Source organism: Natrix helvetica (assembly GCF_964273705.1).
Source record: "Natrix helvetica genome assembly, chromosome: 4".
In the NCBI taxonomy this organism is placed as follows: Eukaryota; Metazoa; Chordata; class Lepidosauria; order Squamata; family Natricidae; genus Natrix; species Natrix helvetica.
This window is the reverse complement of record NC_138550.1, coordinates 114895597-114914370: the sequence shown is the minus strand read 5'-3', so window position 1 is coordinate 114914370 and position 18774 is coordinate 114895597. Positions and strand designations below refer to the sequence as shown.

The 18774-nt window shown below is 35.2% G+C and overlaps 1 protein-coding gene across 4 annotated transcripts in view; it reads left to right on the top strand.

Moving 5' to 3' along the window:
- LDLRAD4 (low density lipoprotein receptor class A domain containing 4) overlaps positions 1-18286 on the top strand; it is a 301736-nt gene extending 283450 nt beyond the window's left edge. For all 4 annotated transcript variants that reach the window (XM_081952764.1, XM_081952767.1, XM_081952766.1 and 1 more), the window contains 2 exons: positions 837-890; positions 1817-18286. In XM_081952764.1, coding sequence (XP_081808890.1) covers positions 837-890; positions 1817-2359 — 597 coding nt within the window. In that variant the 3' untranslated portion in view covers positions 2360-18286. The remainder of the gene's footprint in view (positions 1-836; positions 891-1816) is intronic.
- The last annotated feature ends 488 nt before the right edge of the window (positions 18287-18774 follow it).

Here is an 18774-nt window from a genome sequence, read left to right as displayed (position 1 = left end):
GCATCATAGGCCTTAGATCAAAGCACACTCACCACAGTGTCTATGGAGATTCTCAGTCATCCAGGTCATGGTTGTTCCAAGATGTTTTTCAAGAGGCAACTGGCCTTTCTGGGTTTTTTTGAAGACCTTTTGCTTCTCATCCGAAAAACTTCTTCATCTTCATCTTCCCTACTATCCAGTCAGAGCTGAAGAAGCTGATTGGATGAGAAGCGAAATATCTTCAAAGAAAAAACAAAGTCCAGTTGCCTCTTGAAAAAACATCTTTGGGACAGTCTCCACAGAATAAGCCCCAAGCTATTATGCCACAAAGTAAGAAAATTCCAGTAATGTTCATACTCTAAGAAGATACAAGGGCCAACTCCACTTACATTTAATAGTGTAACAAACATGACCTGCCAGTACGTTTTTAATGCCATCCCCATGACATTACGTCTGAAATGTGTATGCTTCAGTAGAAATTGTGCACGAATGTTGAAGTTTAGGTACAGTTGTAATTCATGATGGTCATAAAGCAAGTCCCCATGTCACCAGACATGATTTTATGATATTTAATGCAGCAGTCAAATGAACATGATGATAATTAAGCAAATCCATTGATCACTATGGGGCAGTTTTTTTCTGGAAAGCAGAAATAAGCACCGGTTTCCAGAAAAAGTGTCATAAATTGTGGTCACATGAGCACAGGGTGCTGCAAATGGGTGTAAATGCAGGCAAGGCATCCAAAATGTGGTCATGTGACCACAGGGGGTGGTAAGTTGAGGACTACCTGTAAAAATGCGTAAGTAGCATGTAGCTCTTAAATGCTGAAGCTTTTCTTTTTTTTCTTTGTGTCCTAGGAGGGGTGTCTGTGGCCTTCTGACAGCTCATCTTCTCGACAAGGACCTTCAGAGGTAAGCCTCAGAAAGGAGCACCACGGGTTCCTTCTTATTTTGAAATTTCAGTATTTGATTTTCTAATGGGGAGGGGAGGAAAGCAATGTAGTAAAGAAGTCATATGTGGCATTGTGGGAATTATGTTGCTGCTCTTGACTATAAGCATATAGATTTCAGAATTAAAAAGCATTATAGAAGGAAGAGAAAGTAGAATAGAATAGAATAGAATAGAATAGAATAGAATAACAGAGTTGGAAGGGACCTTGAAGGTCTTCTAGTCCAACCCCCTGCTTAGGCAGGAAACCCTACACCACTTCAGACAAATGGATATCTAACATCTTCTTAAAAACCTCCAGTGTTGGAGCATTCACAATTCCTCGAGACAAGTTGTTCCATTGATTAATGGTTCTAACTGTCAGGAAATTTCTCCTTAGTTCTCTCCTTAATTAGTTTCCACCCTTTGCTTCTTATCCTACCCTCAGGTGCTTTGGAGAATAGTTTGACTCCCTCTTCTTTGTGGCAGCCCCTGAGATATCAGAACACTGTTATCATGTCTCCCCTAGTCCTTCTTTACATTAAATACCCAGTTCTTGCAACTGTTCTTCATATGTTTTAGCCTCCAGGCCACTAATCATCTTTGGTTCCTTATGAGATCGTATACTGCTTAACAAAATTATATAAAATCAGAACAACTCCTTAAGAAAGCATATTCCAGTGTAATCTTCCAAGTACTTTCCATAGTATTTGTCAATATACGTAGTATCACAGGGAAACTGAAGCTAAGGTAAATGTGCAACCACAGCAATCAATTCCCTCTGAAATTGTTTCAACACCAAATTGAATTTTTAAAAATGTATTTGTGTGTATGTGCCTGTGCACCCAAATTTTGCGTGCATTTCTGAATATTTTTTAGGTTTGACTATACTGATTGCTTTACATTGCAGATTATGTATGCCCCACGTTCCAGGGACAGATTTACCGCTCCATCTTTTCTGCAGCGAGAACATTTCAGTCGCTTCCAGCCAACTTATCCCTATGTACAGCACGAGATTGATCTGCCTCCTACAATCTCTCTTTCTGATGGCGAAGAGCCACCACCATACCAAGGGCCCTGCACTCTGCAGCTTCGGGATCCAGAACAACAGATGGAACTTAACAGAGAATCCGTGAGGGCACCACCAAACAGAACTATATTTGACAGCGACTTGATAGATGTTTCAGTATACAATGCGGGCCCTTGCCCACCAAGCAGCAATTCGGGAATAAGTGCAACCAATTATAGCAGTAATGGAAGGATGGAAGGACCACCCCCAACTTACAGTGAGGTCATGGGGCATTATCCGGGTTCCTCTTTTTTCCATCACCAGCAAAGCAACACGCCTTCTTCATCACAGAGGGGGAGCAGACTTCAGTTTCAGCAGAACAATTCAGAGAGCACAATAGTCCCTATTGAAAGCAAAGACAGGAAACCAGGAAACTTTGTCTAGTTTCTTTTTCCATGTGCACTTGAAGAGAGACAGGAGAATCAAACAGGAGCATAAGGGAAGCTTCTATGCCCCTGTGCACAATGTTGTTAAAAGTTTCATGTGACACAATTTAGTCAAAACCAAACGTACAAAGCTGTTCTTTATTTCCGATTCCTTTAAGGGGAATAGCATGAAAATTGTTTTGAAATAATTGCAACCTTCCATTCAGTTTGGCCATGAGCAGTGTTTTTTTAAAATATATATTATTTTTTTAATAACATATTTGAATTATTTAATTTTAAGAAGTAACAGGCACAAAAACATGCCTCGATTGGCCTGTTTTATAGTAAGTTAAAGGCTGAAAGAGGAGAGTAAGAAAGATAAATGGGGGCAAAATTGGCCAGTTTGCTTTCTCCCCCCTTCTCCCAGAATATATGATTTCTTTTTTTCCTGTTTCCACATTTATGTTGTGTGCCAATTTTTTAAAGGAAAAAAACCCTAAATGAATACAAGGAATTAATTTGTGTTGTGATACTAGTGTGTTAAATTTGCACTATCTTTCATGTTTTAAATACCTATGAGGGAACTGTTTTACCTATAAGGTTCTTCTATAAGGTGTCTTTTCACCTTTTCATTATTAACCCCCAGGACTTTGCCCAGGCCTCTGTTGATGATCCCCATTTTGGGGCATACAGATTTAAATAGGTTTCTTATCATTCTACATAACTGATAGAAGACGTTTTAACATGTTACTGTTTGCAATAATTTTGCATTCAAATAGGGTATCAGCAAATTGTCTTAGAAATTTTGTAGATGGAAGAAAGCAAATGTGAAAATACAGAAGCACCTTCTCTAGGTGATTTTTAGCTATAAGCCATTTGTTTCACTAGAACAGATTAAATGCCACATTTACTTTTTTTTTGTAATTACAGCTATATCTTAACTGCTTGTCACCCTTTTTTTTTACACAATTCAGTGTCAGTAGTACTTAAAGCTTTTGCAAATTTTTATCTTCAGTGTAGTCCATAATATATTCAGTCATATAGCCTTACTTACATCATACAATAAATGATTTTAAAAGTACAACACGGATTCTGCTGTTAAATTATAATTAAGTTGTTTAATATTAGTTTTTTGTGTTTTACTTTCTAAAGACAGTGATCTGTTATCAGTCTGCGTTTCTTATCTGTTAATGTGGGAATAATTGATTGCAGAATGCTACCAGGAACTGCTTCAGAGTATTAATAGGTTTTACAATTGGTTAATGTTGTTCTGAATCAAACTGATTTTAAATCTATTGTGCAAGCAATCACATAATGTTTTAGATTTTTTTTCTTAATTGAAATTTCTTATCCTCTTGAATGCCACATTAGGACTGCTCCAGTTTTTACACTTGGACTCTAAAGTATTCCAGCAATTTTGATTTGTTTCGGAATCCTCAGTTATTGGCTTTTATGCTTGATTATGTGTTTTTAGTAAATTGAAAGAGTTTTGAACGAAATGGTTTTCTATTCAAAAGCACAGCTAAAGCACAACAGGCACTTCAAATATGGTGAGCAAATGAATTTAAAAAGAAAACAAAAAATCTATAGAGTTCTGATATTCTGGGCAAAATTGCAATTGCACACAAGTTTCCTTCAAATTTCTCTTTTCTATGGTTTTTATAGGCAACATTTTCCTAATTGAAATAGTCTAACAAGTACGGCACTATAATAATGTACTGTACTGATACCTTTGTTCTGTTTTCAGAATTTTTTTTCTCTTTTTGGAGGACTTCTATAACCTGAAGTAAGTTAGATTGAAATCTAGAATCTGAACTCAGTTTCTGATCTATGCAGAGTTTTTATGCCAAAATAGCATGTGTGGTTGATGTGTGTTTTAGTTCCATCTCTGTCTGGAAGCTTTCATAAATCTTAAAGTGGCTCCTGAACTCAATGACTAGCTTGAAAAAATCCTCAAACAACAATTCTGTTGTAAGGATAAAATCCTGTGTTTGTAATTGGGTAGAATCTTGTTTATGTCCTGATTATGTAGCCATGATTTAGAAGCTATTTTTCTGATCCTTGTAATTTCTGCTGATTCACATATCTGTCATGTGATAACTGTAAAAACTCTGTGATATTTATGTGAAACAGCCATTACAAGTTGGCATCTTCAAGTTCTCGTATTTGGTGAACGTTGTTTCTTTCAATGGATGTGAATTTTTTTGATATTATTTGATGTTGCCCATTTAAAAATGTAAGACTGAAATTCATTGACTATTTTTGAAACCCTGATTTCCAAATGAAATTTCTCTGAACTAAAACTCAGAATGAAATAGTCATATATGACATATTTTAAATTATAACTTTGGTTAGCCAAGACAGCAAAAGAGCAAAACCCATATTAATAGAGTTTATAGTTATTAAAAAATTTCATTGTATGAATGGATAATTAAGTCAACCCTACTTTTTGACTTTGGAAGTTGTCAGTCTTAACTGGAAACTCTTGAATATGTAGATGGAAAGTGGGTATGATGATTAAATGCTTGAAATTGAATTTTATGTACTATTTATTCAAAATGATATTTCATAAAAAGTCATTTTATTTGATGTTAAACCCAATATTAATGTAAGCACTGACATAATTTTTAGATTACTAGAAAACTCCCTCGAACTGCTAAGCTCTATTTCTCCCCCCCCCCCCCCAATGTTTTACTATTTTAGTCCTGTTATTGCTGAAAGCTCTGGGCAGTTCTTGTATTAGGATTCAACATGGGCTGCAATATGTAGAACTGATGCTTACTTTAGAAACGAGACTTTCCTTGTGCAATGTAATTCCTGGAACTTGCTTTAAATAATGCCATTTTGGAACAGTGCCATAATAATAGGTTGATTTGATGTTTCTTTTGTTCCCTTTTTCCTTCCAACTCTTTTCTGAACCTGGCACCTCTGTATTATCTTCTCTTACTACTGTCATATTTATATTTTCTAGAAATGTTGTTTGAAACCTTTAATTCAAATACATATGAAAGCAGTCTGTTTAGGAGTTAGAATAGCAATTAATGAGAGCTTAGAAATGTGTTAATTCTAGAGTGTTGCTTCAGAAGCAGCATCTTCAAATGATATTTCATTGGGCAAATATTTTAAATGAGATAGATTCATAAGTTTGGAGTATTCGGGGCTTTTAAAGTTCAAAATGATTTGTCTCTTTTAATGGTGAAAATGCTGTCAGCTTAAACCTGGAATTGAGTATTTTGGGCTTTTGGGATCCAGATAAAATGTTATGGACGGATCAGTTGTAGTGATAAGTCTTATGAAAACATTTTGTAAGGTGGAGCATCAAATGGCAGCCTCCTTATGTCAATATTTATCTTACTAAAAGCTGACTAAAAGTTGTTGCAGTAGGAAATGCCATACTTTTCTGCAACCTGGCAGTCAAAATAGAATAGTATTGTCCGTTTTATGGCCCTTTCAAAATTGGTTGTCTGTCTGTCTGTCTGTCTGTCTGATAATGGGTTGGCCTTGTCCAGGAGCTAGCAATGCGTAACATGCAAGCCACATCTACATGATAAAATTATTGTAATAAAGTTAATTTCATGTTTTGCATTTTTTTTCAAAAAGGAGCAACATTTATAGACAAACCAGCAGTTTATTGAAAATTGTATACATTAGTAATTTTTATACCTATATATGCAAGGCATAATTAATCCCAACTTTTGAAAAATGCAGTCCATGAAAATTTTCTTTTGATACATAATTACAGTTGTTTGCAGCTTTCAACCATCTAAATTTCAAATGTTATAAATAAGTTGTAAATGTGTGTAATGCACAAGCATATATACAAACATACTATTTTTACTTAGGTCATCTTTTAATTAAGATAGAGGGTCTTGCCAGGAATAATTGCTATTTATTTTCAGGTTAGAATCCAGTTAGTTATTCTTATCATTTTTTTTCATCAAATAAAAAAAATCTTAGTTTAAGTTCTCTGTATTCAAAGAATAAGCACACACAGGGATTAGTAACATAATTAATATAAGCATTCTCTTAATTAACAAATATTATTTCATCTGTTCTGAAACCTTTCTTAAGAAAGTATTCCTCATCATGTACAACATAGTTGATTAGAATCTCAGAAGTCTACCTGTAACCTCAAAAGTTCTCCACTTGCCAAAAAAGTTATATAGAAATAAATGGCTTTAAACTACATTTAAATCACACAATTAAAGCTTATCTCCTCCCCTTTTTTCCTCCCTTTTTCAGATTACTTGTAGCAATTTGTATATGACTATGCAATGAGTCCTGTGGTTTCTTTTGATACATTGTAACCACATACAGGCCTACAACCTAAACGTTCTAAATTAAGGCTCATTAACTCAATTTGTCATCCTATATGCGCATTTCCAAGAATTAGCCAATATGTTTGTTGTGTATGAAGCACAGCAATGTACGTTATTCTTCAGCTTCTTACGATGTACTCTATTAGTATCCTTGTGCAACGTAGGTATAGATATTGGATTCTTTCTCTGCATGCTTTATGTTCCATAACTTCAGATAATTTGCACAGGGATCATAAGGTTGGGGAAGGAAGAAGATAAATGATTTTATATGTGAGGTTTAAGGTATTTGTGAAGTAAATTTGGTTAGTTTTCACTGATCAAGTGTACTGATCTTGCCAAGGGCATGTAGCAGCCTTCTAAACATTGGTGCAGAAGTGGGTATTAAATTCAAGAAAATATGAATATGAATCTCAATTGCAGGCAATTTAAATCTAAATCTCTGAGATAGTGATATTAAAGGACAATTACGTGGACAATTTGTACTTATAAACTAACACTTTGGATCAAACCATTCAAACTGTTTAACATTAAAAACTACATTGTCATGAAGGTGTGCTTGATTATACTTATGCCCTAAGTTCTGGGCAGAAAAGGTTTGTAGTGCTTGTTAACATGAGTTACTGCTGATATAGAAAGGAAATCAGCCTGTTGCTGATGAGACTCAAAGAGGCTGAAATTTCTGTGTTGCATATTTAAAAGCATAAGTACTTAAGGGGCTAATTTGACCACATGGAGCAGAGAGATTGCAAGGGCAAAAGATTTATAAACATTTCCAAGAGATGGAGATGAGATGTATTTGTATGCAACAGAACACAACAGTGATAACATATTGTTCTACATTAGTTTTCTAAACCAAAACTATATTGCAATTTTTTAACGTTGAAACCTTGGTTGTATTGATAGGTCAGTCTATTAGGTCCTAAATATATAACAATAAAGACAAAATGTAAAAACTATGCCCTGATACCTTTATTTTGGAAAGAAGAGATAATTCCAAGGACGTAGATTTTTCAGGACCGTTATCCCTAACTTTTGCAATGTGAGAGTTTGAAATTTCTGTAGTAGGAACGGATACATTTTAATTGTGGAATGTGTTTGTGACTAAAATATAAGGGAAAAACTTTGCATGTTTATTTAACTGAATAATTTTTATTTAGTAGACTTCATCTAAATAAACACAGTATATGGATGCATATTTTGCAGTATTACTTGGGGTGGGGAAAGAAAGGCATGAATCTGCAAGCTACTAAGGTATTGTGTTAATTCTGTGTTAAATAGACAAAGGTGAGAAATTCTAAATGAATGCCCTGGGTCCTAATGTATTGTTTCTGAAGTAGGGATGGTACATACCCCCCACCTCTCCATACCCCTTTCTTATATATGGCAATCACAGCCCATACATATAATCTCTTAAATTGTGGGATGATTCTGTATCAGTTATATTTTTTGGCTTTTTTCAAAATTACACTGTGGTGATCTTGGGATTTTTTTCTGCTCTAAATCCTGCCTATTCAGCATAAAACTGCAGTGTTTGCTCTGTTTTCTATTTTGTAAATTAATGAATACTCTTTATTTAAATACTTATACTACTATTTATATGAAGAGCTTAAAGATGATATTACTCTGTTCATACTTCAGCTTAGTGAACAAATAATGTAAACATTTTATAAGTAAACTTTCTTGAAACTTTATTATTTGGGGGGCATTTTTTCATTACAAAAATAACAAATTATATATTATACTCTTCAACAACTTTTCAATGTTTTTATTATTACTACTTTTTTAGAAGGATCACGTTTACAATAATACAATGCTATTTCATTTTATAAGCCTTCTGTACCTTTTGATGCAGAATGTGTTTCTACCATCTGAGATGTCTAGAAAGCAACAAGCCTTCATCTTGGGAGGTGGGGGACAAGTGAGGATTGGGGAGATCCCTAATGTTTTGAGCATTGGAGTATATGCTGTGTGAATGCTCCAGTTATCTCTCTAACTTTCCATATAACATTGGCCTTTAGACCAATGTTTGTGACCCTTTCATCTTGAAATGTGTGAAGAACATTATTAATAGCTACCCAGGGTTGCCTCGAACTGCAAGATGAGTGGCATATAAATTTAATAAATAAAATTATTGGCAAGTGACGAGAGGGGTGTTGACAGTTTAGCATATAAATGACATATAAATCTTCTTTATTAGTTTAGCATATATTTTGGAAGGAGCGGGGGTCACAGGGAAGTATGGATTTTCTGACCTCTCCAGCTGTAAGCCTTACTTTAATTGTATTGCCTATTCCTAGCAACAGCAGATCCTAGTTTTGAATGTTGTGTTGTTTTAGCATTTCCTCACTTTTTCCTACATTTCAAAAAAAAAAAAACCTGAGCAAACAACATAGGTAGGATCATGTTCCCATATGTAATCTCAAATGTCATTAATTTGGTCTTTGTTTTTGTTTGCTTTTTCTTAGTGATAGTAAAGAAGTTGCGTTTCTGGCTTTGCTAAATAAAGTAAATCAGCCCCATCCTAATCCTAATTATAACTGGCATTGTGTCTCTTATCTCTTGCTTAATTCTGTTCTCCATTCTTACTTCTTTCACCTCTGGTGAATCCTGCTCTCATAATATAGTTAATACAGTCCAATCTGGGCATTGTACTATTCAGATATTTTTGATATAGAAACCACCCATTTTCACGACATTTTATAGGAAATATATCCATAGTTAAGTCCTGAAAAATCCTTGTACTAGCTTGAAACAAATCAATCACTACACCATTATTTCTTCTCTTTCCAGATAAATGGAATTTAGACTTGCAATACTGATGCAGTATGAAATTAGTTTGAAAGAAGCAATTGCATTTCTGTTTAAAATAATAGGGATGGAGAAGGGGAGATGCGGTACATAAAAATTGCTCTGTAATATTCCTTCGAAATATATGAAACTCTTATTCAATAATGCTTGTGTTTAAAATGAAATGCACCCCCTCCCTTTGTGGGGGTAGCCGAATGTACTTGTTCCACAAGATGTTTCAGTAAAATCAATAGATTTTTAATATTTTGTTTTTTGCAGCTACCTTTCATGCTTGGTCAATTCAAACATAGGTTTGTAATGTTCTCCAAGAGATGAGTCATGGATTTAATTAATAGTAAAGCTGGTTAAGAACCCCTGTTTATTCCTGATGACTTGAGGGAATTCAGCTTTACACTGCAGAAACATTTTTGAGTATGATGAATTATTTCAGCTCAAGTTAAATTCCCATTATTTCATCTTTGCGATATATGTTCTCTTCTTGTCTAACTTCTTTTCTTTGGTTTGTGTCAGTTTTTTCTCACTCTCCAGGGACTCTTTATACATTAGAGTAGGTTCAATCGCTTTGATTCAAGTCTTTTCATTCGGGATTTTTTCTTTTGTTTTATATCATTCAATCTTTGTATGCATGTAATCTTTATCTCCTAGTTCAATGTACAGGTGAAACAAAAAATTAGAATATCATGCAAAAGTTCATTTATTTCAGTAATGCAACTTAAAAGGTGAAACTAATATATGAGATAGACTCATTACATGCAAAGCAAGATAGTTAAGCCGTGATTTGTCATAATTGTGATGATTATGGCTTACAGCTCATGAAAACACCAAATCCACCATCTCAGAAAATTAGAATATTACATGCAATCAATAAAACAAAGGTTGTACATAGAACAATATCAGACCTCTGAAAAGTATAAGCATGCTTTGGGCCCCTTTTGCAGCAATTACTGCCTCAATGTGGCGTGGCATGGAAGCTATCAGCCTGTGGCACTGCTGAGGTGTTATGGAAGACCAGGATGCTTCAATAGCCTTCAGCTCTTCTGCACTGTTCGGTCTCATATCTCTCATCTTTCTCTTGGCAATGCCCCATAGATTCTCTATGGGGCTCAGGTCAGGCAAGTTTGCTGGCCAATCAAGCACATTAATCCCACGGTCATTGAACCAGGTTTTGGTGCTTTTGGCAGTGTGGGCAGCTGGAAAATGAAGTCAGCATCCTCATAAAGCTCGTCTGCGGAAGGAAGCATGAAATGCTCCAAAATCTCCTGGTAGACCGCTGCGTTGACCCTGGACTTAATGAACAGTGGACCAACACCAGCAGATGACATGGTTCTCCAAATCAACACAGACTGTGGAAACTTCACACTGGACTTCAAGCATCTTGCAGTGTGTGCCTCTCCATTCTTCCTCCATACTCTGGGTCCTTGGTTTCCAAATAAGATGCAAAACTTGCTCTCATCAGAAAATAGAACTTTGGACCACTGAGCAACAGACCAGGTCTGTTTTTCTTTAGCCCAGGTAAGATGCTTTTGATGTTTGTTGTTCAGGAGCAGCTTGACAAGAGGAATACAACATTTGAAGCCCATGTCCAGGATCCGTCTGTGCGTGGTGGCTCTTGATGCACTGACTCCAGCCTCAGTCCACTCCTTGTGAAAGACCCTAACACTTTTGAATGGCCTTTTCCTGACAATCCTCTCCAGGCTGTGGTCATCCTTGCTGCTTGTGCACCTTTTTCTTCCACACTTTTCTCTTCCACACAATTTTCTATTACTGGGCTTTGATACAGCACTTTGGGAACATCCAATGTCTTTTGCAATTACCTTTTGAGGCTTTCCCTCCTTATGGAGAGTGTCAATGATGGTTTTCTGCACAACTGTCAGGTCAGCAGTCTTTCTCATGATTGTGATTCCTAGTGAACCAGACTGAGAGACCATTTAAAGGCTCAGGGACCCTTTGCGGGTGTTATGGCTTAATTATCTGATTAGAGTGGGACACTTTGAGCCTAGAATATTGCACCTTTTCAAAATATTCTAATTTTCTGAGATGGTGGATTTGGGTTTTTCATGAGCTGTAAGCCATAATCATCACAATTATGACAAATCACGGCTTGAACTATCTTGCTTTGCATGTAATGAGTCTTATCCCATATATTAGTTTCACCTTTTAAGTTGTATTACTGAAATAAACAAACTTTTGCACGATATTCTAATTTTTTGAGTTTCACCTGTACAGATGTAAAAATAATTTGGTAAAATTAGTGCCCTTTAACTGATAAAGAAAGAAATCGGATTACTGTTACTTGAAGAAACTTCTTAATTTCATGTCTGTCATTTTGAAAAGTGTACATTCCCTATTGCATAAAGGGAGTATGATGTAGACTCTAGGTGCAGTGCTCTATGGTTTGAAGAGGAACAATATAAATATGCATTTCCTCTTCTGGATAGATTTGAGGGAAGTCCATGACATAGCTAGGATAAGTCATGACTTGTTTTCTGTATGAGAACCTTCTGAAATATTTCTCGATATTTCTTCTGAAACATTATTCCTCTATATCTTACAGAGAAGAGGAACAAGGCTCAGTTCATTAAACCATTGTTTGTCCACAATTAATTTATGTGATATGACAGTGCACTCTGCAGTTCTTAATGTCACACAATTGAATATTTTGCATGGTAAACCATAAAACAGTAGTTAAGTGCATTTTGCTCCTTTCCATTTGTCAATTTGTCAAAGCAGATAGTTAATCCACAAATAAAGTATTCTTCCGTTTTAAAAAAGAAAATTCTCCATTCCCACTCTCTGTGAACTTCAGTCACTAAATACTGTACAATTTGCTCACTAAGGTGTTCTGCCATTATACGTGAGACATGACCTATGAAAACATCCTCAAGATACCAGGTTTCCTAATCTGCTCCCTTAGTATCTAACATCTAAAGAAACATCAGATTTCATCTCTGAACAGCCTCTTTAGCTTTACTTCTGCTAAGCTCTGAAATATGCTGTTCTTTAGGGGATAATGGATACTTGGGTTCAGTGCTCTTTAAATATACTAATTTTACAGGTTAGTGGTTTTACTGCTTCTGACATTGCCTTCCTACAGTACTCCATGAACAGTGACAACAAATAGAAAATATGCATTGGAGAATAGGCTAATGCTGATTTCCTCAACTATGATGTATTTCACCAAAATTTAAAAACAAAAAACTTCAAAAATAATCTTAATTGCCACTAAGGTAAAAAAATAAATTGAACAAATTATAAATATAAATGATATAAATAAATGGAAAAATAAATGAAACAAGATCCTTATCAAGGGTGTTATAAAAAAAGTACACAATTTAATCCACCTTAAAGAAATTCATATGTAGATAAAGATGATTTTTAACAGATATTTGAAATTTGCAGTAGAAGAAGCACTTAAAAAAAATTAAAATTAGTTTTATTTCACTTTAAAGTCAAAACAACAAAGTCAATATAACAAAAATACCTGGGAGATATTAAAAATAATTCCCATTAAAAGAATGGAAGATCTATACCTTTGTAGAGGACCATGACTTCACAAATTAAATTCATATTTGAAATTATTTTGTTCATCTTTTGTCCCTTTTCAATTAGCCTTAACAGTTTTAATGAAATACAGTAGACCACTTTTTCCATCAGGTCACTGAAAATAAGTAATTTTTGCTATTTTTCTGATGATTAACACTGCTGTTTTGACTTATATTTCTTTGGGAGAAAAAAGACATAAGAGGGAGAATCTACAAAGAGAAGTATATTGCATATTCATCTTAACTGCTTATCAGCAAAATCATTTCAATGAAAGAATGCTGTCAGATTGCTTGAAGGGGGGGGGGGATACTTTAATTTCATAGATGTTTCTGTTTAAAAGGACTTGGCATGTCCAATTGAAAAAAGTGATAAGGCTGGAAAGGAATGAATACATCATTTTGTTGTGCAAAAAAATATTTTAGGCATATACTTTGGTGAGAAAGGGAAATGGAAGGCAAAGGGAATGAAAAGTGCAGTATCTGAGGATCAAATCAATAGTAAATATTGTCTGTCCTCATTTTGTCCCCTGAGGATTAAACTATTTGAGAGTAATTTGTTTTGTTTTCTTAATAAAGTTTTTATTACTACTTTTACTTTGTTCTACGATCCAGAAACACATTTCTAGAATTTGATGTATTTATTTCCATTAAATGCTTTGCTAAATTTACCTTATGATTTTGTATTCCTTGCAATCCTTCATTTGATAATGCTTATTTTTTTACCTACATAATTGAGATATGAGCTTTGCATTATATCTATGATATTTATATTATAATGCATTGTGAACCTTGTAAGTGATGCCTCTGCCCATCTACTAGATTATTAATTTACAGTAGACTGGCATACCCACAAGGAAAATGGCCTTCTGGAGAGTCTTGTGGCAATCCTGTATTGTGGTAAAATACTCCTTGTGCTAAAATCACTTCCAACCAGAAGTGTTGGATGTAGGGAAAATGGGAAGTATATTTCTCTTCATTAAGAGGCCACCAAGTTGAAGAAGGCTACAGATGGAAAGTTAAAGGGGAATATTGAAGGTGAAACCACATATGAACTTCAGAATGTCTCTGGAGATTCTCAGTCATCCAGGTCATGGTTCTCCCAAAGGTGCTTTTCCAAGGCATCTGAATTTTGGTTTTTCCTTGAAGACATTTTGCTTCTCATCCAAGAAACATCTTCAATTCTGGAGAAGCTTCTTGGACGAGAAGTGAAAAGTCTTCAGAAAAAGCTTCTTGGATGAAAAGCGAAACATCTTCAAGCAAAAAACAAAGTCCAGTTGACTTTTGAAAAAGCACCTTGGTGATGAACTTGAGAAGTTCATCACTAAGTGCATCTTGTTAACTCTACCAAAGCATTCACTGATTGGACTGGCTGTTAGAAATGCTTCAGCCTTAAACTTTCTTACTTGGAAGTGAGCCCTGTAAGAATGGAGGGGATTTGCCTCCAGGTAATTGGATGGGAGGGGATTTGTTGTTATTTTGAGGCTGCTTTGAATAGTTTGTGAGATTGTGTGGAAACAATGTGACATGTGCTAAGGACCTTATGGACATTCTTGTGCTTCCCTCTGTCTCCTCCCCCCCCACACACACACACTTTTGGTGAATTGGCCTCTTATGTTCCTCTGGGGATATTCTAAACATTAATGCATGTATGTAGATGAGGATGTAGTTGGAAGGATTCTGCATGTTTATAGTTTCTAAAATAACTTAAGAGCCTCCTGCTCAGCAGACAGAGTCCCTCTCGCCCACTGTCTGAATCAAGAACACCCATTGAAGTCAATGTAAAGATTCTGAAGGGGTCAAATGACTCTTCCGAGCAAGCTAACGTTATGCTCCCTTTTTGTTGTGCCTCATTTAAAATGCTGCTCTCTTTTTTTGCTGCTTATCTCCTCTGCTTTTGATGTTTTAGGTGCTCATGAATATATTATGCACATATCCTACCCAATGGGTAGAACAAAATGGAATCCATTTTTGATATTGTAAAATATTCTGCTGTTTGAGCACAAGGGGACTTACAACTTGATAACTGCTTACGCATCTTTTGTTGGTTTTGTAAGAGAATTTGCAATGGAATGCATTCAGAAAGTGGAAAATCAAAATATTTTTATTTTATTACAAAATATCCAAATGATACAAGGGAAAAAGAAAGCCTGGAACAAACCACTTTCAGCTGATCTATAGACAGTAATTGATACATGAATCTTTATTTGTAAGGATAACTTTTGTGAGTATGTTTCTATTGACACTTTTTTAAAAAGTCAATTTTAACTGTGGGTATCTACTAGTTTGATTTTTTACTGTTCTTAATAAAATTGGACCAGTATTCAACCCATTATTTATTATTCCCTATCGATCTCAGTATGGACCAGATCTCATGAGCCATTTTTTAAAATACCAATATTTTTAAAAACTACATTATGAACCTGGCTTTAAAACATCCCTGAAAAATATAAGGTGTATAATTTTACAAAGGAATTTTTTAAAAAAGATGCCATTTCTACTTTTAACATTTTCAAAGTGGTGTTTTTAAGGGGTACATGTTTGTATTTAGTGTACATCTTTTTACATATATAGTGTATGTTCACAATAAATGCAAAAGTGCACTCTCAGAGGATCTGAAACAACTTTCAGCACTCATAGCATCCCTGAAACAATATATCTACATATCTACATTGGCCACTCCATGTACTTGCTGTGTTTTTTATTTGATGCACAAAACTGCCTTTTTCCTATAGTTGTGTGTGATTTTTTTTAAAAAAGGTTTGTCTGAATGTTACATGTTGATATTTGAAATGCTTTAAATTAGAATGACTCCTGAAGAATGTGGATTACAATTTTTCTGTATTTCCCTCTTCAGGTTCTCTCATTTCCTGGTTGATGACTTAAAGATTACAAACATTATCCTACTGAATCTAAGTAGTACATTTTGGATTCTTCGATATTCGTTTGGAGAATGAGATGAGTTTTAGTTTCTGGATTACACACCAGAAAAACACTCTTCTATTTGGCAGATCTATTTGGCAGATATTGATCTCAGCATGATTGCTTTGGCAGGGCAAATTTACCAATATCTGCTTTGAGGTCTTATCTTGATGGGCAAAGCAGATATTTCAGAAAAATGAAGCAGGTTTTAACACTGAAAACAACTCTATGTCTTTTTCCCCCTTAAGAAGCTCATTCAGTATCCTATGATCCAACAATGGGAGACCTCTTAATTGAAACAGAGACTACTAATCTACTGGGTTTCTTATTTTGAATCTGATTTAACTCAGTAGAACTGTCCTACTCTGCTCATATTTTAAAATTAGTCCCTAGCTGCTACAATCTGGGATCACAAATTAATAGATAATGCCACACACACTCTACTGTTGTCATAATAGATAGGCTACAATTCCTAACCCCCCCCCCCCCAATACCTATTAGTAATTTGCCCATCTTCTAGCTTCAGGCAGATCAAAGTTACAAGTACAAGTAAAGTTTGACTGCCATGAGCTGAAATAATCACTTAACTATTTATGGGAAAGACTGATCTGAAGATGATCTTCACAGGGCAATTATCATGGTCAAAGCAGTTTAGAAATATGTTTTTACTCTATTCTTACTAGATAATTGGTTAGAATTATGGGTGTTTCAGTAGAATACATCTAGAAGAGATCAGGCTGGGAAAGTTATATTGGCTTACCTTAATTTTTATAGATACCTTCATTAGAGTTTTGCTAATATCCTCATAGATTCAGACAATACTTCTGTCCTGTACTAAGTTACTAACTGATATACGGCCCTCCCTGTAGTGAGAAGTTTTCAACTACAAACTGACTGTTCTGTTCCTCTTTTTTGCACATGTGATGCAATTAGGTTCATAAAAATATGCCTAATTAATTGATATTAATTAAACAAGGACATGAAATTCTAAGTTTTATTGGTTTGATGTATTGCTCAGTTTTGTGTTCACCCTGCATTATGGAAATGCTTTGCACAGTACAGAAAGCTTGCATCTGTGTGAATGTTATGCCAGGTGCAAGTTGCGAATTGCAATAACATTTGCTGTGTATTGCCTGAGGACCAAACAAGACGCTGCTCCTTTCAAAATTGCCAGCCTGTGAAGCTGCAGTGGTGGAAGGTATGACAGAATGTATTGTTAGAAGTCATTCATATTTTAGGGCAAATGAAAAGACATACATATGTTTTTCAGGGGAAACAGCACCCAAGGCCTATTACCCAACAAGCAAAAAAGATATTTCAACCGAGGAACCATTGCTTTATCTCTAGTACAGAAGCAATTTGCACATTGCCAGCAAATGATCTTTAGGTTAGCTAACTTTGATTCAGAAAATGTCATAGTATTTACAGACACCTGTTCTATTAGCTATTGATTCCCTGTCACAAAACAAAAAGACTTTTTGGAGGAACATTTCTGTAGGAAAGTGGTGGTCAATCTCCATTTACTTCCCTTCCTGCAAGGCTTGTGTTGCCTCTCCATAAAGTCTCTTAAGGGCATTTTAGATGGTCTAAAGAGGCTGCTATGGAAAGGCATCTTTCTGCTTTCGTGCCCTGCTTTCAGCACACTGTTTAGTTACATAGTAATGCTAATTTCCACATCTAATATGTAATACCCAATAAGGCTGCTGCTTTTTCCCAATGGGTCATATTTCTCATTTTTTAAAAATCTACCCTGGTTGCTTGGTATGTATTCAGTTTGTTTCAAGAGTGTTTTTTAAATGACAATAAACTACAGCACTATTCTTGATATTTAGTCTTTTATTTAAAGTTTGCTTTTTAAATGTTTTCAAAAGGGAAAAATATGTTGTGGCTTTTATTGCAATTTTTCAACAACTGTTTCTGTGAAGTTACATGATTCTTGCTTTGCTTTAAGAGACTTTCCTTTTAACCCAACTTAATCCCAATCTGGAAACTTCCTGCCTTTTTTTCCCTAGAGATTTCCAGCTTTCCCGATCAGCATGGATAACAGGAACTGTAGTTGAACATACCTTCAAGGCACAAGATTGGGAAAGCTCCTTTTATACTAATCAGATTGCTATTTAATTTTAATGTAACTTGTGGTTATATGCAGAAAAAGACTTAACAGTTGTGTACCTGCCTCCTCCTAACTGAGTAAATGGTGATGTTTTAATTTCTAGACCTAAGGTCTGTTCTTGCAATACGTTTAAGGGAAAATGTTGCTCTAAGTGCTATTGTTAGTTTTAAATACAAATTTTATGCTTGTTCTTAAGAAGCTGTGGTCAAACTGCAGAACAAAACTATTAAAAAATGCAGCATTAATTAGTCTCTTGGTTTTTTTTTCTTCCTTTTTTCTCAGATAGATTATATTCTAAACCAGAAATACCTAAGAATGTTACTGATAAGTATTCCTATTTCTTGGCTGAGAAATGCCATTGCATTAGGAATAAGAGTGAGGGAAAGTAATTGTTTATCTATAATTTTATATATGTATCCCTTCTGTTTTCCAGGAACAAGATGGTATACATTATATTTTCTCCTCTAAATTCTACATACAAGGTCTCTGTCTGGTAGGTTGGAGTCAGACCCAGAGACTGTCCTGAAGTCATCCAGTGAATTTGCATGGTTGACAGTGGGCTAGAAACAAAGTTTCCCAATCTTAATCCAGGCTCTTAACCACTGTACCACACTGCTGTCTGGATAAAAGATAAAGATGGGTTAGGATTATACATTGTATGGAATACTGCACATCATTTCTGACACTGAGAACAATCAACCCATGGAACAGAAGTTGCCTTCGGAAGTTGTGG